We start from the raw sequence: 22,825 nt of genomic DNA, 5'->3' as shown, positions 1-22,825 counted from the left end.
TAAATATCGGGCAATGTCTCTATCTTTTTTTGATATTATTTGGCTTCGAGGTTTGCTTGCTGAGCTAGATTTTTTTGAGACCGATCCTACACCTCTACATGCTGATAATACGAGTGCTTTCTGGATCACGGTCAATCTTGTCTATCACGAGCGCACGAAGCATATTGAAGTCGATTGTCACTCTATCTGTGAAGCATTTGAAGCACGTGTTATCACTCTTACACACATTTCCACTGAATTACAAATTGCGGATATCTTCACCAAGGCTCTTACTCGTCATTGACATTGCTTCTTAAGTAGCAAATTGATGCTTGTTGATCAACCTGCATCAATTTGAGGGTGGCTATCAACAAAATAGCAAACAGCAAAGCAAAAGATTTCTTTCCTTATTTCAACCCACAATTATTTCCTTATTTTTCAATTCATTATTCCATGCACATGAGATAAGCAGGCATAGGCAAGCATAATTGCCCTAAACAAGCTTGGCTCATGACGATGCTAGGTATTCTTCAACTTTGCCCATGAACGGTTGCATATCTTCCATATAAATTCAGCTGATTTCTTCATCTCCAAGGCCTTTCCACTTCACTAAGAACTCGTGCTGGTTCTTTCTTAAGGATGTGAACTCTTTGTTTGCAAGGATGACTTCAACTTCTTGTTTGGGGGTTGCACTATCTTCCCTAATGCCCTGGTTGATTGAATTTTGCTCGGATCTTCGGTGTTGGTGTTGAACAGCTTGAGGCAATTGATGTGAAACACAGGATGCACTGTCCAAGACAAAGGCTCAATCTTGCAAAAGATCTCCTGACTTTTGCCAATATGGGGACTGGTCCTTCATATTTATGAAGTAGTCTCCTATATTGACCCCATAGTGACCCAATCTATTCAGAATTGAGCTTAACAAGCACAAAGTCACCCACGTTGAAGTGCACGGTCTTCTCCCCTAATCTGCCCACTTCTTCATCTGCTTTGAAGCTTTCTCTAGGTGGGCTCAGGCAATCTCTACATATTGTCTCCATTCTTTGGTGAAGATGTATGCTTTAGGACTCTTTTCTTTGTATGGATCGTCTGCTTTGTAAGTAACAGCGGTTGCTGCTTTTTAACAAGCTCAAAAGGTCTCTTGTTGGTTGTTGAGCTCCTTTGGGCATCGAAACATAACAGAGTAATGTCAAGTAGTTGCACCCAATTCTTCTGATTAACATTGACAAAATGGCGCAAGTAATCGTCTAGTAGCCCATTAGATCTTTGTTTATTTGTTTGTCTATAGATGATAATTCAAAGAGATATCAAGCTATGAACCGAGGATTCTAAAAAGTTATGTCTAGAAGTTGCTAGTGAATCCTAAGTCTCGATCATTGATGATGTCTTGGGGAACACCCCAATACTTCACAATATGTTGGAAGAACAGTAGTGTCGTCTCCTTTGCCAAATAGTGTTTCGGTGCAAGTATGAAAGTACCGTACTTCAAGAACCTGTCTATGACCACAAGTATAGACTTTGCATCTCCCACTCTGGGCAAGTTGGTGATGAAGTTCAGTGAGACACTCTTCCTTGGTTTGGTTGGTACTGGTAGGGGTTCCAGCAATCGTGCAATCTTCTTCCGCTCTACCTTGTCAGGTGAGACAAGTTTGGGTATAATCGATCACGTCATCACACATGTGCGGCCAATAATACCTCTATTTCAATAATGCCAAAGTGCGCTAACATACTGGATGTTTGGCCCATATGGTATCATGACATTCTTTGAGCAATGTCTTCCTCGGATCCCCAGCTCGTGGCACAAAGAACTGACTACCATGGATCATTAGTAATCCATTTTCCATCTAGAACTGGCATACTTTGCCCTCTTTTGTCAACTTCGTGAGGTTTTGGGCAACTAGATCTCTAGCCAAGTTCTCCTTGATGAGCTCCTACATCGCTTTGGTAATGATACTCAACATCAAGTGTGTTACCATTTGTAAGGTTGCCAGCTCAGCCATCCTGCTTAGTGCATCAGTAACTTAGTTCATTCGATCCGCTTTGTGCTCAAATGAGAAATCAAATTCTACCAAGAATTTCTACCATTGGCCCTACTTGGGTGATAACTTTGACTATCTAAAGAAGTGGCTAACAATCAAGTTATCCATTTTCACCATGAACTTTGACCCAAGTAGGTAATGTCACCAATGGGGAGACAATGGATCACTGCTAGCATCTCCTTCTCCCAAGCTGTGTACTTTCATTTCCCTTCACTAAGCTTATGACTCTTGTACGCAACAGGATATTCCTCCTATATCAAGACTCCTCCTAGTTGTCCGAATGTCCGATGCATTTATGTGCACCTCAAAGGGTTTCATATGTCTAGAAAAGCAAGTACTGAATCTCTCATCATGGCATCCTTCAAGTCATCAAAGGCTCCCTAGCATTTCTCTGTCCAGTTCCATTGCTAAACCTTCTTCGGCAGTTCAGTTAAAGGAGCAATTTTCCTTGAGTACCCCTATACGAACTTTTTGTAATAATGGGCAAGACCAAGAAAGGAATGCAGCTTCGTCATTGTTGTTGGGATCTTCCATTCTTGAAGGGTTCTTACCTTCTCCATATCCATTCTGATACGATCTTGTTCAATCACATGACCAAGGACTTTTATGCTCCTCTGAGTAAAAGAGCACTTCTCTTTCTTCACATATAGATTGTTCTCATTCAGCCTATTAAATACCTTCCATAGATGCTTTTTATGTTCCCTCAAAGTGGAACTATAGACAACTATATCATCCAAGTATACTGTGACAAACTTGTGGAGGTACTCACGAAATACCTGGTTCATCAAGGTACGAAATTTCGAATGCACATTCATCAGCCCAAATAGCATAGTCATCTTTGGTATATCCCCATCAACTATTGTCACCATCTCTGACCTTAAGTCAAGTTTGGTGAAGTACTTTATATGACTCAACTGATCAAATAGATCAACAATTAATAGAATAGGATACTTGTTGTGCGTTGTCACCTTGTTGAGCGCGTTGTAGTCTACACACATCCGTATGCTCCCCTTATATTTCCTCTTAAATAACAACAGTGCTCTAAACGGGGCTTTGGAAGGAAAAATATATTTCGCTTCCAACAGTTCATCAAGTTGCTTTCCTAGCTCTACTAGCTTTGGAGTTGCCATCCAATATGGTTCCTTAGTAGTTGGTTTCACTTTTGGGAACAACTTAAGCTCTTGCTCCATGCTCCATTGCGGAGGCAAGTTGTGAGATAGCCTATCTGGTATCACCTCTTTGTACTCATCCAAAATAGCTTGGATGGTTGTAGGCACCAACTCTTGGCCGCCTTCGTTTACCACTAGTGTGGATAGATACATTTGTTCACCCCTTAATCCTTTCTTGAGTTGCATAGTAGAAAGGAACTTCTTGTCGTCATCTTTCTTTGCAATGACTTGCACCATGCAAGGGTGGTCTTCCATCAGACAAAGGGAACTAGCAAAAGGCATTGGTATTGCCTTAGTCTTACTCAAGAATTCCATTCCAAGAATGACTTGAAAATCATTTGATGGCATAACTGTGAAATTTGCATGTGCTGCCCACTGTCGAAGCTTCACAGTGATTTGCTTGGCTACGCCCAGAGTAGATTGGGCTGCAAAGTTAATCGCTTTTATGCATTCTGAATCCTTCTCCAAGGATGAGTTAAGTCTCCTCACTTTTGGTTGTGAAACAAAGTTATAGGCAACCCTATTATCCACCATAGTGTGGTGCTCTTCCCATTGATCCTCACGTTAACAAACATCGGCCCTTTCGTTTGTGTAACTTTTGATTCTTTCGCCTGTCTCTCCAATGCATTCACTAGCCGCATTGCACCCATCCTCGAGGTATCCTCCTCATCCTCATCATCCTTCAATGCCCCCTCCCTGATGGATGTTTGTAAGGCATTAAGTGATTACTTGTGAGGGCATTCAATAATGGTAGGGTCTCGACATCGAAAGCATGTAGTCTTACCCTTCCCATTGGGTGTGTTGGATGCTTGAGATGATGAAGCTTCCTTTGAAGTTAATACCTTATTGTTGGCTGCCCCACTTTTGGGTTTGCCATTCTTGAAGTACTTCTTGTTGTTTCCTTCCACGCCACTCTCTTTGGATGAAGAGGAATTCTTTCCAGCGTAGTCAGTCAAGTGTTTTGCAGTAAACAAGTCTTGATTTCTTTGTCTATGAAGTTTTGTTCTTGCCTAAGTTCGTCCTCGTAGCGTGAAAGTTTTGCTTCATATCAAACAAGTTCTCCAACTCCTTGGCATCAGAGCACCCCCCTACGTTATGGGTTTTGGTACCTTGGTCCTGCTAAACTCCAGAGGTTTAGGGTTTTCCACAGCAAGAACCATCACATTCACCTTCATAGTGAGCATAGTAGTTAGAGGCGCAAGGCGCACCGACGCGCAAAGTGTATTTGAAGCCGAGGGGCAAGGCGAAGGCGAAGGCGCACGCCTCAGGAACGTGAGGCGCACAATTATTAAAATTGTGTACAATGCCTATTGGGTGGGTAATTGATATGTGAACACATCTAGTAACATTAGAATTTAAAATGCCAAAATATTCAATGCCAAATTTGGAAATTTAATGAAATTGCCAAGCCGCAAGCCCAAAAGCATCAACATAGTTCAACATCAAAAGAAAAGAGTACAATAAAAGGTTTCAAAGTCTAAAATCTAAAAGTCCTCCTCAATCATCAGTCATCACTCATCAGCAACTAAGTTTGCCAAGATATCGTCATCTTCCTCTTCATCATCAGGATTTTCTTCTCCAACATCTTTTTCATCTTTTGTCTCCTCTGCACTATCCACTTCGATCTCATCCTTATCTTCAAGTTCCAACATTGTGGTTCAGCCCCTAGTACTGCAAGATGAAGCTCTTCCTCTAGAAGATGATGACATATATTTGCACTCATTCTTGATCTAGTGTGATGCAGGGGCGTATTTACTCTAGCTGCTCTAGCAACAAAACCCAAGTCTAAAGATCATCTTCAAACACAAGTTCATCATCCTCATCGGAATCACCATCCATCCTACCAATCAACCACTCATTAATATCATCAATGTCCTTTAGAAGGATGGAATCAATGGTGTCACGCTTGCTGTATTGACGCCTCAAAGTTCGATTAAATTTCACAAATACCAAATCATTCAAGCGTTGTTTGGCTAGCCTATTTCTCCTTTTGCTATGAAGTTGCAAAAAGTTTAAAGTAATATAGTAAATAATGATTCTAAAAAGTAGTAGACTGGTAGATCATGTTCTTTAATCCACGATATCCTAATGACTTGCATTTTGGAATATGCTCCAATTTCTTTTGCAGCCAGTTGCACTACACGTGAGGTTAAGGATTTTCACAGCAAACTTTTGCAAGTTTGGAGCCAATGATCCAAATGACACCCACCATTGCGCTATTATAAAATAAATTTTAAATGAAAACTGCTAGCTAAATAGCCAAAAAAAAGATAGAAAGAGGTGGTAAAAATGCCACTTTACTCGGTGCTTTTATCTTCCTTTGTCTCACTGTCAAATTAATTCCAAAGAAGCCACTAGCGCTAGTGTTATTTTCCAACTCATCTAAAACTTTATCTTGCACTTCAAGGATTGGCACCAACCTTGCAATACATTTGTACAAACCCGCCATGATTTCTTCATCTTGTGAAATGTGGGGGTTTGAATAGAAAAATTTCGGGTTCAAGTAGTGTGCAGTTGCATGAAAAGGTTGATGGAGTTGGCATCCCCACCTCGTATCAATAATTTCAAATGCCTCCTTGAATTTATCGTCTCTCTCACTGAAAGCCTTAGCTATGACTTCCTTAGCCCTATCCATTGTGTCGCTACGCCAAACCCAGTCGTGTCTAGGGTGCAATTTTCCATTAATTATAAAGCAGCGGAAGTAAATAAAAATCTTGAATATTTTATACCTGAGTACTAAACAACTGTACATACATGGGTATCTCCAATATTGACATTCTGTGAAATATTAAACATCTTTAACTAGTACTATACAAATATTTATTCTAAACTGCATTCTTTAATCCCGCCCAGATGCTTGTTATGTTTGATTCCCAGTACGTCCTGCATAGTTATCTGTAATGTGGAATAATAATTATGGTGAGACGAAGCTCAGTAAGTGGAAAAGATTATTATCAGTGTGTAGTTAATGTGAGCTTTATAGTATCAAAATTCATTCAATAATTAATATTTAATATTGTAACTGTTAAAAACCACATTTGCACAACTATAAATCATTTATTAATTATTTTCATCCAAATAGTCGTATGCATATATTTATATATACTTCCCTTTATACTTTTCCTGTAAATCATCATTTAGCCCTATTAAACGGGGTCCTGTTCACATATATAAATATGTATATATTGTAAATCATCGTATAAACCCTTTTAATGTGGCCCTGTATATATATATATATATATATATATATATATATATATATAATGCATATTTTTCCTTCAAATTATCATTTAGGCCTATTAAATGGTCATGTTCACATAAATATATAAATACGTATAAAAAAAACTTCTTTTGGCCTATTAACTGTAAGTCATGTTTACCCCCATGACTGAGTTGTGTGGTCCAAAGATTGGACTTAGCCGGTTGGCCAACCAAACTAAATCAACATCATCATTAAGTGTGATTTCCCCTATTAAGTCCTGATCCGACCCAGTTCTGCACTCAGGAGAAATTCACTTCCATGTAAAATCACTCTGTAAATAGTGTGAGTGCACTTATGATCATCTGTAATCATAAGCTATGGTACCAAGCATCGTAATCGCCAAGCCATCAGGGTTCTTGAAACATACCATTATAATTTATGCAATAAAATTGTATCATAAAAATTCTATCATTTCTCAATATAAAACATGTAATAAAATTCCATCATTATTCATTATAAAACAAGTAATAAATATAACATAAAAAAAAAAAATCTCATCCTTATTCATTTAATTAATATGTACTAAGCTGATGTCACACGATTTGCGTGTTAATAATTATTTATTGTTAATAGAATATTATAACGTTGTAATTTACCCGAGTGGATTAAAATACTTCCTTTAAAGCAATAAACTCAGGTATATTTAAATAAAAATGGATATAATTCAATCCCTGTACTTTAATTTAAATCAGGTATATTTAAATACAAACAGATATAATCTAATCCCCGTATTTTAATTTAAATCAGGTATATTTAAATAAAAATGGATATAATCCAATCCTTGTACTTTAATTTAAATCAGGTATATTTAAATAAAAACGGATATAATCCAATCCTCATACTTTAAATTAAATCAGGTATATTTAAATAAAAACGGATGTAATCCAATCCCCGTACTTTAAATTAAATCAAGTATATTTAAATAAAAATGGATATAATCCAATCCCCGTACTTTAAATTAAATCAGGTATATTTAAATAAAAGATTGACATAATCCAATCTACTTCCATTGATCTATTCCTCTAACGTTGTTAAAGATGAATTCCTAAAATGAGATTGGAAAGAGTGGAAGAGTGAGAATTTTAAGTGTATAAAAATTCTTCGTCCACTACTAAATCTTTTTCCTCAATTTTTTACATTACTTCTTCTTTGAAAATTTCTTATGAAAATGAATTAGGAAATGATCCTATTTATAGGGAATCGGGGAGGGTGAAATTGTAATTTTTGCAGGGGATTTCTTCAGGGTTAAGAGAGAGAGAGAGAGAGAGATGCACGTTGGGGGGGTGTCTTCTTTGTCAGATTCAAAGTTTGAATCTGAATTCAATTTGATTAGATGATAAGGATGCATCCATCCTTATCATCCATTATTATATATATATATATATATGTGTGTGTGTGTGTGTGTGTGTGTTATTTATTTATTTATTTATTTTGAATTGTCACACATTGCTTCATAAATGTATCTTATTGTAGGTTTCTTTTCCCCATCAACCAAACAGAGTACATGGACAAGTGGGTTTGCCAATTTAAGAGCATAGACAATGGTACTCCAAAAGTTAGGCATCAAAACAATACTAGCTGCTGTTTTGCTAGCTGCCTCCTTTGTCCCTTTAGTAGTATTCTAATCTTCAAAAGTAAACATCTTCCTCAAGTTGTTCTTTTGAAGGTGGATCAAACAAAGAGTGATGAAAGCAGTTGCAAATCTTGTAACTGCAAGCCTTAGTAACTCCTTTCCTTTAATGAACTATCTCATCAAGTTCACCACACCAACACGGTTATAAATATAACCATTCAAAAATATTACCAATATCCTCCAATATTAAATCGTGGCAATGGGCAGCACAAATTGTCTAATATAAATGTGGCCTCTTTGCTTCCGACAATCTTCCTATTCAAAAATCAAGGAGTGAAACCATTAAAATATTAAAATAAACAATATATACACTTATAAAATGTAGTTCTAGAAATAAGTTCTTACCTGCTGCAACATAGTTTGAAACATTATCAGTTACTACTTGAATCACATTTAATTCTCCAATTTTCTCCAACATCTCATCAAGTAGTTTGTACATTCTATCTACATTCTTGATAATATTAGAACCATCAATAGACTTGATGAACACTGATCCCCTTGGAGAGTTCGCTAAAGAAGTTTATTATGTCCTTATTAGCAACCAAATCTCTCCAACCATTAGACATAATCGAGCATCCATATTTTGTCCATTCCTTCTTATGGACCTTCATCAACTCTTTCATTTGACTAACTTCTTGCTTTAGGAAAGGAACTCTCACTTCATGATAGCTAAGCGGCTTTATTCCAGGACCATATTGCCCAATCGATTCAAGTGCTACTACAAAGCTGTCCAAACATACAACATTAAATGGTATTCCAGCATCATACATCCTCCTAGAAAAAATTGCCATTGCCTTTTTTCTTAATTATTTCTTGCACGCCTTATTTATTGATGTTTGCTTCATCATCCCTTCTTTCCTAGCTTGAACTCTTTCTTTGGATCAGGAGTAAAAAACAAGTCTATAGGCCCCTTCTGTTTTGGTTTCTTCAAGGTGGGTTGGTATGAACTTCTACTTGGACTTCCACTACTAAGCACTCTTTTGCCACGAGAGTCAATTTCCTAAACTTCATCCTCTTCATCTTTGTCATAATGATCTATGTCATCAAAGTCAGCAATAACTCATTTTCTTCCTCCTCTATATCTTTCTTCAACATATACTCCCTAATCTCTTCACATACATGAGTAGTCTTTTACATTTCAAAATCCTCCACAATATGTTGTTTTGCCGAAATATTCCTCCCTTTGTGACTTTGTCACAAAAATTGCAAGTCAAATTATTTCTTTTTTTTTTATCATCCAAATGTGCATACTTCCATGTAGGATCTTTCTTTGCAAAGGCAAAGTTTTCACTTTTTGAATCCATTTAAGATTTATGACCTATTATCCTAAATGCAAAAGCAATGTATAATATATTTCAGAAAAATTTATAGTTTGTACACTGGCATACTGTATTTTCAAACAAATTACAAAACAGCAGCTAAATTCAATAAAAAAAAATGTTATATATTATTTATGAACTTGCATTGAACTACTTAATTAATTACATATAATATTATAAGAAGAAGCAGCAGGTAGAAGAAGAACTGAAGAACTAAAAAAGAAGAAGAAGAAGACTCACGAAGGCTCACAAAGTAGATGAATTGACGACTCACGAAGGCTCAAAGACGAACTCACGAAAGGCTCCTGCTGGTGTCGTGCTGCTTCGAAGGGTTGAAGAAGAAGGGTTCCAACTGGTTTCGTGTTGGTTCGAAGGGTTGAAGATGAATCCTACTGGTTCCAGTCAAAGGCTCAAAGACGAAGGGCTAGGGCAGTAGGGCTGGTTTGAGTCAAAACTTGGAATGTTGTAAGAGGGCTAGGGCTTGTTCTGGCAACATTTTCTTTATTAATAGCTTCAAAAATTTCAAGGTGCAACTTACTGTGCCTAGTGCTTCAGTGCGCTTGCCTGTGCCTCTTAAAGGTCGCCTCACCTCAATAATAATGAGGGCACCTTGTCACCCCACTGTGCCTCGTGCCTACTTTTGACTACTATGGCAATGAGATTAACTATCTTAGCTTGCAATGTCTCTACAGTGTGGTGAAGGCCCTTTGACAATTCCCCCATGGAACTTTGTTGATGCTTTTGTGATCTCTCCAATTCATCAAGATGTTTAGTAAGTCAGGCCATCTCCATGGCCACATTGTTGGTTGTTGTCTCAACCTGTGCTTCTAGTAGTCCAATTTTCTCAACATTGATTGATATCATATCTTACCAAAGTTTTCCTAATCCCACAACAAAGGCAACTGAATTCACGCAGAAATTAACCAAGCTCTGATACTAGGTGTCATGGGCTGAATATTTCCCACTTTTGTGAAGGGTCATGTGGCACTAGTTAAAGCACTCTTGCTTAACTAGTCGGCTGAAAGTTTACCATGGCTTACCAACAAAACACTTTCATTGCTATTGAAAAAAATAAGCAGTTCATGAAAGCAATGGCAAGCAAGTGGTAAACATCGAAGCAATGTAATTCATTAAACCAACACCTCCGTTAACCGTGTATGTTTAGTGAGGGAGGCAAGTAGGCTAAACATGTTTACAATGACTAGTGAGTTTTATAGAATGATGAACACCCACCCTCCCCTAAAGAGCTTTATACGCAATTCTAGCTCTGGCACTGGGAAACGTCAACTTGTTCGAAGATTAACCTTACACTGGTATATACATTAGTGTTTTAAAAGGCAAGACGTTTTACCCTTTGGGAGGCGAGGCATAAGCCTCAAGGCATTAATGCGTAAGCATTTTGGGATTGTATTTTTTAAAATATTTAATAAATAAAAAAATTATTCATAACATAAAATTTTCTTTTAATTTTTAAATATTTATCTAAAAAATCCTTTAAAAAATATATTTGCTATGTTTCTTATATAAATGTTGAAAAAATTGTAAATTCAATTATTATATTATAATTTTACAAAATTAAAAATTAAAATAAGAATTATTTTCTACAACATGTCTCAAGATTTTTAGTTGTAAAAAAAATAATTTATATTTTGATTCCAATTTTTAATACAAAATATCACATCCTCTTCAATTTCTTATATCTATTTATACATTTAAAAGATATTTTCTTTTAAATTTGCTTTATATATGTTGGACAGATAAAAAGTGAAATAGTAAAAGTGCAGTCACGAAGCTAGCCAAGCTCTCTTGACGAAGCTTGGACGAATCTTTGGAGGTAATCATTGAGTCTTCAAAGAGGGAGAAGAAGCTTCTCCGAGAGAGGAATCGTTGAGAGAGTGCTTCGTTGAGAGGAATCATCGAGAGAGGAGAAGACTGGAGGCTTCAAAGAGAGAGCAGAGGTGAAGAAGCTTCACAGGAGAGAGGGAGGATAGGGTTTCAAGTGTGTTCTAGTTTTTTGGCTTTTTAAATATATGATTTAAACCAAGAATCCCAAAAGGCGTACGCCTTGCATCGGAGGCCCAAAAAGGCAAGTTTTTTTGCCTAATGTGTTCGCCTTCGTGGACTCACGCTTTTTCACTTATGCCTTGGTGCGTTTTAGGCCAAAATCGCCTCAAGGCGGCCTCAATTACGCCTTTCAAATCACTAATATACATGATAGTAACCCATTCTATGCACACGAGACATGCAGTCACAGGCAAGCATAATGCCCTAATCTTTTGAAGATCTTTCACTCTAATTGACTTGTATCATTGCATATATGCAGATATAAGTACTTATGTGTGTGGGGTTTAGGGATGTATGTTAACTGTCATTATTGGTATCAAACCAATAGCGATTCATACAAGCTAAATCTTCTAGTTGATAATTGGGCCCAAAAAAGAACTCTTATTGAATTAATTTCTCATTTATCTCTATCAAAATGTATCTTTCTTTCCTTTTCTTTCCTTTTCAGATTCCATATCAAAATCCAATTTTGTAGCTTTTTTATGGTAACACTAATATACGTCCACATTCTAATTGAAGAATCTAAACTTCCATTTCTTTATTTTCTGTGTTTTCCTCTTCATTTAAATTCATGTAGCTGCGTGGAAGGGTGGGGCGTGCAGACAAGGAAGCTTATGCGCATTTATTTTACCCTGATAAGTCACTGCTATCTGATCAAGCGCTGGTATGTTCTTTTTCTTCTTCTTTTTGATCAATTCTCAACTTATTATACCTAATGGATCATTAGACATACTATGTATGATTTGTACCTGTTTTCTTGTCCTTGTGGATCACCAATTTTTACGCTTATGTACTATATTATTTGCACCTGTTTTATTGTCACACTCAATTTTTTTCTCATGTTTTACTTCAGGAGAGGCTCGCAGCTCTTGAAGAATGCCGCGATCTTGGCCAAGGCTTCCAACTTTCAGAGAGAGACATGGGTATAAGAGGCTTTGGTAATATCTTTGGTGAGCAACAGACGGGGGATATTGGAAATGTAGGCATTGATCTCTTCTTTGAAATGCTTTTTGAGAGCTTGTCCAAGGTATTTTCTGGATCATGACTAGCTTGTCGGTTAACTTAACTATTAGGTTCCATGGAATAAAGCATAGGAGTTCAAGCCTAAACAGGCCAGCCAATTTATTATTTACACTGCTGGAGTAGTCTCATTTTTTATATTTTTAACCAGCATACACTCTGACTTGGTCTTCTGATCTAAATATTGATGTTTGTGTTGTATGATTCTCATTTATCAATTTCCAGGTTGAAGAACATCGGCTGTTTTCAATTCCTTACCAATCAGTACAGGTATTTATTTATTTTTCAATCTCAGAAGAAACATACTATGAAAGAAGAAGAAAAATAAAATATCAGAGTGACTTTTCATGCTTATATATTTCTAGTCGAATATAGATACCAGGTTTTGAAGCTACAAACTGAAGCTATAAATTTCAGCATGGTTTTAAAACCCAGACCAGATCAGCCGGTCTGATCTGGTTGGACCGGAACTGGTCACTTTGTTGGTCTGGTTCATGTCAATAAACCAAATATGGGATGAACCAAAATCAACCTGGGTAGACTGGGGCAACTCGGCCTGAACCAGACAGAACCGTTGAACCGGACAGGTTAACCCAGACCCTAGTTCTCTTCAATAAAAAGAAAAATGGATGCACAATTTTATGAGGCAGATGTTGAAACCAAGACCTCACACTAGGGAGATAGGGAGAGTAGGGCTGTAGGAGTGTATGACCAGTGAGCCGGATAACAATCTGTGATACGTTTTAGAAGAAATATTATATATATATAAAATCAATTTTTTCCACCTCTATCTAGATACCCATGCTCTTGTATGTAACTACTAACCAGCCCCAGGCATAACATAGAATTTTTTAAAATATTAAACTCCTTTTTGGCCTTTGAATATTTTTTTTTCTTAATATAAGAAATTTTTTACTATTTAATAAATTTGAAGAACATTTAAAGATAAATTAAGGAATGAATATATTCGTGGTAAATTAGGTGTAACTCTTATAGAAGATAAGATAAGGGAGGGACGACTCAGATGGTATGGACACTTTGAACGTAGGCCTTATAGTGCACCTGTAAGGAAGAGTGACTTAGTTACTATGGGGGGCAGTAGAAGGGGTAGGGGTAGACCTAAAATAACTTGGGAGGAGATAATGAGTAAGTATTTAATATCCTTGAATCTATCAAAAGAAATGGTCCATGATCGCATAAATTAGCAGAAAATGATTTATATAACCGACCCCACTTAGTGGGACTAAGGCTTGGTTTTGTTGTTGCTGTTAATATAAGAAATTTTTTACTATGTAATAAATTTGAAGAACATTTTGTTAAATAAATAATTATAAATTTTATATAAATTATTTCTAACAGTTATTGTTGGATTATAATTAGCTAATACATGATTATGAGTTTGATCACATATTTGTAGTATTATATTTATAGTAATAATAATAATTGTTATTATTATTATTATTATTTTATATTGACATAACTGATTCGATCACTGAGTTGACCCATTGTTCCACCTGTTTTGACCTACCCAGTAGCTTCACTGGGTTGGTTACCAGTCTGGATTTTAAAACCACGAATTTCAGTTTGGTCTATATTACAATTCTGGTTGAACTAAAAAATAATAGACAGGAAAATTTTAAGTTAGGATTTTATTGAAATATTAGTGCTTTTGGAGAAAACTTGACTTCTAAAATCTCATAGGTGTTGGATTGTTCCCATCCAATTGACAATACGCAAATAATTCAAACAAAACAGCAAGAAGTGATCTGACAAGTTCTACATTGGCTGTCAACCTAACACAACCCTTCTCCTTTAGCTGGTCTTGATACCAGCGCAAAGTGGAAATAATCGACAGAGTGCATCACAGGCAGGTAGCTTGCTATATGGGAATCACAGTTTGCTGTGCAAAGCTTGTTTATGAGACCAAGTTGTCTTGGATCTATTATGCGAAGGGGAAATTGAAGAAGATGTAATACATAAAATTAAAGCAACTTGGGTAAAATGGAGGAGTGCATGGGGCATATCGTGTGATTGTAGAATACCCTTAAAATTAAAAAGAAAAATTTTATAAAGATGGCTATAAGGCTAGCTATATTTTATGGTTCAGAACGTTGGGTAACTAAGAAACTACATGTACAAAAAGTAAAAGTTGTCGAAATAAGAATGTTAAGGTGGATGAGTGGTATTACATTAAAAGATAAACTAAAGAACGAGCATATACACAATAATTTAGGCATAACACTAATCAAGATAAGATGAGGGAGGGGCAACTTAGATGATTTTGGGCATTTGAAATGCTGGCCTCATAGAGCACATGTAAGAAATAGTGAGTTATTTATTGTTTCTAGCATGAAAAGCGGTAGGAGTAGACCTAAAATAACTTGGAATGAAGTAGTGAGGAATGATTTAATAGCCCTAAATGCTCTCGTTAGGTGAATTGGAGAAAAATAATTCATGTAGCCAACCCTACCTAGTGAAACTTAAGGCTTGTTGATGCTGTATTAGTGAAGGCTCCTGTCCAAGGCATGCATGATTGACCTTTTGTAGCATGGTTGTTTTTTCTTCGAAGACTCCTTACATAAGCATGTGCGTGGCTGCTCTCCAAGCATGCAAAAGCATATTTCGAAGCCATGTCGGCTTTTGTAACAAATACATAGATATTTGGTTTGATTGTTCAATGGTTGGTTGGTCATTAATAATCATTATATAAGCATGTTGAGTCTACATGGAGAGTGGTGTCTCATAACAATGTAAGAAGAAGAAGAGTTGTGGAGAGTAAGTTAAAGCCAAAGAGAGAGTTTATAAGGGGTTCATCTAGGATTCTTCCTCCTGCACATTTATTTTCTTGGGCTAGAAAAAGGGCTTGTAGGTTTCCTGTATTTCTCTACACCTTGATAGTAAGTAAACTCATGTTTGATTACCCGTGGATGTAGGTCTGCTGCCAACCTTGTAAAGCTCTGTGTTGTAATTTAATTTATCTTTTCAATTTTATATTGTGTTTTTGTCAATTATGATTTGGGTTATCATTGTGGCCAAACAATTACATTTAGTTGTCAAAGTTTTTCAGAATCTGGTCAAATGGCCAGCGCCTGATGCACCTATGGTTTCAAAGATGGAGATCCTTGAAAAATTTTTGGCCAGAAATTAGCATCTTATATCGTGCTACTGTCTGATACATTTTGTCATTATGGTCAACTTTCTCAACAATAAAAAGTATATGGTTATTTGTCTGGCCCTTACTATTCAGTTCAACATGAAAACAATTATTTCATTTATGGATGTATAATGCTTCTCTGACTATTTTAATTTTATTCTTGGGTGCCTGTGTAAATTCCTATTTTTATTAATTTAGGGAGAGATAAAGTAAATTTAGTTCTTACTTTTTTAGCATTTTATTTCTTGTGTCAGCTTGACATAAATATTAATCCTCACCTCCCTTCCGAGTATATAACTTATCTGGAAAACCCAATGAAAATATTAAGCGAAGCAGAGAAAGCTGCTGAGAAGGACATTTGGAGTTTAATGCAATTCACAGAGAATCTACGTCGCCAATATGGAAAAGAGCCATCCTCCATGGAAATTCTATTGAAGAAGCTTTATGTGAGGAGAATGGCGGCTGATCTTGGGATTTCCAGAATTTATGCTTTAGGGAAGATGGTTGGTCTGAAAACGAACATGAGTAAAGAGGTTTTCAAACTCATAATGGATTCAATAGTCTCTGACGTTCACCGAAATTCTCTGGTGTTTGAGGATGGCCAGATTAAGGTATTAATTACATGTTTATTTGTTTTCTGTGTAATGATACTTGATTTTAATCTTAATTAGTCCTCCCTCTCTCACGCACTGCAACCAAGCACAGGCATACCTGGCATGCAAAGTGTTCACGGAAGAAACTTCCAGCTATCCTATGCCAAAAGTTTACTTTCTACTGATTTTACAGCAATCAGTCCACCCTCATTCATTTGGTGATGACTAGAAATTTGTGGTGTGATGAGTAAGCATTCTAGATGATCATGTTTTAGGTGATCAGCTAGAAAAAATAATAATAAAAATAAAAAATAAAATAAAAATAAAAATAAACCGTGACAAATGGACTGGTGTTCATTCAGCCGAGATTCTGCCTTGCTGGAATGAAGCGGAATCCATCACCAGGTCTTGCTTTACAACCTGTGAATGTGCCTGCAATGTGTGGCCAGTGACAGGGGGCCTTCAATGTGTATGATGTTGACACCTAAGATACATGTATTTATGCCCTTAGTACAGTTGTGAGTGCTGTATTTGGAAGTTAGAGGTGGTTTTTTATTTTTTATTGGTTTGGCTTGGTTGGTTAATCTTCTTTTCTTTCTTCTATGTTTTCTGCAGGGAGAACTTCTTCTGGAGCTACCAAGAGAACAACTCATAAACTGGGTCTTCCAGTGCTTAGTTGAACTTCATGCCTCCCTACCAGCGCTCATAAAATACTAATTCCTAGGCGTAGAAAAGCTCCAGCTGACTGCCATGATGTTGGATTGGATTGGATGAGTTGCACATAAAATTTGTGACCATGGAAAGGAATTCCATGAGAATTTGTGTCCCTGAGTGAAGTCTCCTTGCTGCACAGATGGTAGACGGTGGCAAAAGATGTTCAAAAATCACATTCGACCAAAAAAATACAATGGATATTTGGAAACGTATTCCTTCAAAATTCAAAAGATATGTCTTATCATTTCGCAATTTGAAACTTGTTGTGAGCTCGTCTGATTGAGGTGGGGGATATATCCTATCCCCCTTTGCATTTTGCAGGGTAGGGGCATGAGGCCATGAGGCACATGCGTGAGGATGCAGCGTGCCAGGTGCAGTTGAGACGGACTGCCCTCCTCAACTCAGTGTCAGTCAGTCAGGCTCAATCGGCAGTTTTAGACACTACTCCAATCTATTGACTTTCATGACTATTTCCCATTTTGGTATTGTATATAATTTAATCAATAATTCGGGATTATGAATGCTATTTATTTGGATACACTGCTCGCCAACTTGGAATTTTTGGAGAACAACGGTGGGGTAAAATTAAAACTATTTTCAAAGTATTTTACTTACAAGTATGTATAGGGATGATAGATTGGGGACTAGGGTTGCAAACAAACCGAGCCAGGTCGAGCTTCAGCATGTGCAGACTTGGCTTCGTAGAGTCAGCTTGAGCTCAGCTCGGTTCAAGCTCAAAAAGTTGGGCTCAAGTTGGGGCTCAATCCATTTGCAGTTCAGGCATGGACTCGTGCTGAAATTTTATAAATGACCTAATTATAATAGATTTATTTTGTTTGGGTCCGATTGGATTCTTGGGGTTTGGTCAACTCATTAATGAACTCCTTAGCGAGTTTAATAAATGAACCCATTTGAGCCAGTTATCAAGCCCGGCTATGCTCATACTCGGCTTGTTTATAAATGAGCCTTAAATTTTGGTTTAGGACTCATTTAGATAATAAACAGGCCTGAATGAGCCCTTACCAATTTTAGCTCTTGGCGGCTTGGTTCGTTTGGAGGCTACGACAACACCACCCACTTGCCTAGCAAAAGAAATAATAATAATAATAATAATAAAATAGTTAATAAATAATAACAACAAATTAAGCCTCAAGTCCTGTTAAGTTAGGTGCTTTACATGAATCATTTTTTTGTTAATTTATATGATCTTGGACTATTTTCTTGGACATTTGAGGTTATTAAATCTTTATTTACTATCCCATTTTAAGTAATTTTAGGTTTATTCCTACCCTACTATGTGGCACTATGTATTGTTTTGGTCTATATTGTTCATCTCCAAGACTCCATCTCACCTCTGTTGCCCTCTCGTTATCTTATCTTTTATAAGTGTTATACTAACTTATCATAAATTAGCTTATTAGTTAATTTATATTTTTAACGTTATACCACTCATGCATTTTAACTTTTTTATGTTGACTATTTTTACTTTTTAGATATATTATTTTTCATTGACAAATATTTCGAATCATATAACATAGCTAATTTTATAATCATATGATAAAATTATTCTTTTGTTTTTAAGGTATTCAAATGCAGTGTGCTCAAAGAACTTATTCATTTTACTTTCCTTGGCAATATTTATTACATTTCTTCAATTTCTCCTTTAACTTGCACAACAAATCCAAGGTATCAAAATCTACTTCGGTAATTTAGTTTTTGACCATCAAATTTAAATTTTTCTCCAATGTTCCTTGTATTATATTATATTTTACTTTTCTTGAAATCTTTAGATTTTAAAACTTCTTTTTATAATTGTAATTTAGAATCTACTCCACTCCTAATCTTATCAATCAAGACTATGATTACAAGGGGTGCAGGATTAGTCACGTGGACCGTAAAACGGACACGTGGATACTCAGTGTGTAATCCAAAAAAAAAAATCAAGACTATGATTACCGCAACTCAATGAGTTCATGCATCAGTAATAGAAAAATAAAGGGGTGCAAAGCAAGACTATTGGTGCAATTTATCCAAAGAAGAGAAGTAGACTTGATAATTTGAGGCCATATTTGAAACTTGGAAAAGAAAATTTGAAGAAATTTAAAATTCACGTTTGGTTAAGAAATGTAAAAAATAAATTAATGAGTACTATGCTAATTTAAAAATCATTAGTATTTGATTTTTTTAAAATTTTAATCATATTTAGAATAAATTTTTAGTTTTAGTAATATTTAATAACGAGAGAAAATATAATAAAAAAATAAATTTCTTTCTTATTTCTTTTCCTATTCCAAAATAATATTCTTAATTTATACACCCCTTAAGTTTTTCTTCTTGTTTTTTTGAAAATACCTACTCATAAATTGTACAATAACAAATCAAATCTTAAATCTCATTAGGTGAGGTCGGTTATATGAATTCTTTTTCATCAATTTATACGATCATAAACAATTTATTTCAATAAATTTAGAGCTATTAAATTCTTATTATTTCATTTTAAGTTATTTTAAGTTTACACCTATCCCTTCTGTTGCCCCATACAATAACTAAGTTATTCGTCCTCATTTGTCTTATCTTTAGTAGGAGCTATACCTAACTTATTGCAAATATGTTCGTTTTTTAATTTATCTTTTAATATTATACTATTTATCCATCTAAACATTTTCTTCTCAATAACTTTTACTTTTTAGATATGTTGTTTCTTAGTTGCTTAACATTTTGATCCATATAGCATAGATGGTCTTACAATTGTCATATAAAACTTTGTTTTTAATTTTAACGGTGTTCTACTATCACAAAGCACACTTGAAACATTTTTCATTATATCCAACCTGGTTTGACTCTGGGCATTACATTCTCCTCATTTTCTCCTTAAACTCACATAATAGATCTAAGGTATTAAAATTTATTGGTAATATTGATTTCTTCATCATCAAGTTTAACTTTGTTTCTAATATTTCTACTACTATTACTGAAATTATATCTCATATATTTTGTCTTATTTCTACTTATCCTAAAGTATTTAGATTCCAGAACTTATCTCCATAATTTCAACTTAAACTCTACTCTTAGTTTCATCAATTAAAACAATATTATATGCAAATAACATACACCATGGAACTTCATTTTAAATGCTCTAGTCATTGATCCATCATTAAAGCAAAAAGATAAAGGCTTAAAGCCAATCCTTGATGTACAATTATTTTGATTGGAAATTCTTTAGTCTCTCCACCTATGGTTCTAACACTAGTCACTATTGTTAATGACATCAATATACTTACTATATACATCCTTTTTTCCTAAAACTTATCATAGAACTTCCTTAGGTGCTCTAATACACGCTTTCTCTAAGTAAATAAATATCATATGCAAGTCCTTTTTTTTTTCCCTAAATTTTTTTATTAATATCCTTAAAATATATATATATATATATATAGCTTTTGTAGTAGATCTCTCAAGTATATAACCAAATTAATTTTTTGAAACCTCCATTTCTAGCCTTAATCATTGTTCAAATACCCTTTCCACAATTTCATTGTTGGACTCATAAACTTAATTTCACGATAGTTATCATAATTCTAAATGTATCTTTTATTATTGTATATAGGTATTAAAGTGTTTTTTTATCTAATATTTTCTTAATTTTTATAATTGTATAAAATAAATTAGTTAACCATATAATTTTGTCTTCACTTAAGCATTTCCAAGCTTCAATTGGAATGTTATCTGGTCATATAGTTTTTCCATTTTTCGTGTTTTTTTTATGCAAACTTAATTTTGGTAACTTTAATCTTGTGAATAAATCTCATATTTTTTGTTTTTTCTTCATTTATCAATTCTAAGTTTAAATTTTCTTCTTGGTAAACTCAAGACTCTCTTGGTTAAATGATCAGGATTCAAGTCTCAGGGTTACAGCTTTCCATTTGAGATAATATCTTGGTATATAAGTGAAGAAGGGCAAAGGGGTGGGCTCTTTATCTAAGTGGACACCATCGTTTAAAAAAAAATAGCTTATTAATTTAAATTCGTCATCTTTACCTAAATCCTTACTCTTTTGTTTTCTAATTCTAGCAAGTTAAAATGTATCTAGTTCCTCTTCTATTGTATTAATCTAACAAACATATTATTAAATAATCTATGTTTAACTTCACTAACGACATTTTTTTGCATCTTTTCTTGCCATGTTTCTACACTTTTTTCCATATTTTATATTAATTTATTTTTATTTTTATGACATTTTGGACATTTTGATCTCGCTGCCAACTTTCTTTGCTATTAAAGAATTTTCCTCTTGTCTCACCTAAGATATCTTTTGTTATCTTTTTAATTGAGCTAACTATCCTATTCCAAAGAATGTTTGTGTCTACACCATTAGGGGTGAGTATAATTTGGTTAAAACCAAATTAACCGAATCAATCGAGCAAATTCTTAACCAAATCAATCGAGTAAATTCGGTTGGTTCGATTTGGTTAAAAATTTATTCGGTTCGAATCGATTCGATTTTCATTTTTCGTTAAATTTTGATTTTCGATTTTCGATTTTCGATTCGATTTTTTGGTTCGATTAATTCGGTTATCCGAATTAACTGAATAGTATAAATTAATAACAAACAATTATATATATTGTATATTAAAATATTTTTTATATTATATGTATACTAAAATTTTATTTATTTTTTATATATTATGTATATATTAAAATTATATATATTGTATATTTTATTAATATTTTATATAAATTAAAAAAATATATTTTATATATATTAAAATATTAAATTGGTTAAAATTGGCTAACCAATTTAATTAAAATTCAATTTTGTCAGTTTTGAGTTCGGTTAAATTTGGAATTTCGGTTGGTTCAGTTAATGAGATTTTTTAATCGAAATTTTTCGATTAATTCGATTAATTAACTGAACTGATCGAATCCTCACCCTTATGCACCATCCTCTATAGTTAAATAACCATATTTAATCATTTTATCTTTAAATTTTATTTTATTTTCTCCCTTGAGATTCTACCACCTAGTTCTCTTATACTGGTTTATTTTATTTTTTATTTTCCATTGTTTAATACATATATCTAAAACTAAAACTTAATCTTGTGTGGTTAAGCTTTCACTTAGGATAACTTTACAATCTTTACACAATAAATTATCTACCCTCATAGTTAAGAAAAAATTAATTTTATTTTTATTTTGTCCACTTTTAAAAGTTATTAAGTTTTCTTTTCTCTTCTTAAAGTAAATATTCATTTTAATAAAATCATACGACATAATGAAATTTAAAATCATCTCCGCGGACTCATTTTTGTCATCATATTCATATCCTCTATATATCCACTCATAACTTTTATTATCCCTTTGAACATGTCCATTGAGATATGTTCCTATGAATATTTTTTCAGTATCTGATGTCTTATAAAATATTATCCATATCTTTTCAAAATTGTGTTTTAAGATTTTCTACTAAGCTTACTAAAGGAGCATAAGCACTAATGATATTTATTATCTCTTGACCTAAGAAAATCTTGATTTTTATAATTTTATCCTCTAGCCTTTTGACATCAACAACTCTTATCATTTAAATTTTTGTCGACAATAATTCTTACACCATTCTTATATTTTTTTTTTTAGTGTACCAAAGTTTGAATCTTAATTTATTAATTTCTCTAACTTTCTTCCCCATCCACTTAGTTTCTTGAAGACAATTTAGATTAATTTTTCTACTAATCATCATATCCACAATTTCTATGTTTTTATTCATAAGTGTCCTTATATTTCAAGTTACTAATATAATCCTAATTTCCTAAACTAACTCCTTTACCCGCTACTTCCAAAATGATGCGGGAACCCTTGCATATTTGACATCGTACCCAGGCGTC

The 22,825-nt window shown here is 34.5% G+C and overlaps 1 protein-coding gene across 6 annotated transcripts in view; it reads left to right on the top strand.

The window, feature by feature from the left end:
• Positions 1-17,484, top strand: part of LOC131168518 (ATP-dependent DNA helicase At3g02060, chloroplastic) — a 43,280-nt gene extending 25,796 nt beyond the window's left edge. For 4 of the 6 annotated variants that reach the window (XM_058128011.1, XM_058128008.1, XM_058128012.1 and 1 more), the window contains 5 exons: positions 12,043-12,129; positions 12,319-12,492; positions 12,711-12,755; positions 15,894-16,250; positions 16,848-17,484. In XM_058128011.1, coding sequence (XP_057983994.1) covers positions 12,043-12,129; positions 12,319-12,492; positions 12,711-12,755; positions 15,894-16,250; positions 16,848-16,949 — 765 coding nt within the window. In that variant the 3' untranslated portion in view covers positions 16,950-17,484. Of the gene's footprint in view, positions 1-12,042; positions 12,130-12,318; positions 12,493-12,710; positions 12,756-15,893; positions 16,251-16,847 lie in introns of those variants that run through there. The other 2 variants (XM_058128009.1, XM_058128013.1) reach the window with 2 other exon arrangements.
• Positions 17,485-22,825: the final 5,341 nt, after the last annotated feature.

Source organism: Malania oleifera, chromosome 11 (assembly GCF_029873635.1).
Source record: "Malania oleifera isolate guangnan ecotype guangnan chromosome 11, ASM2987363v1, whole genome shotgun sequence".
In the NCBI taxonomy this organism is placed as follows: Eukaryota; Viridiplantae; Streptophyta; class Magnoliopsida; order Santalales; family Ximeniaceae; genus Malania; species Malania oleifera.
This window is presented reverse-complemented; position numbering and strand designations above follow the sequence as displayed.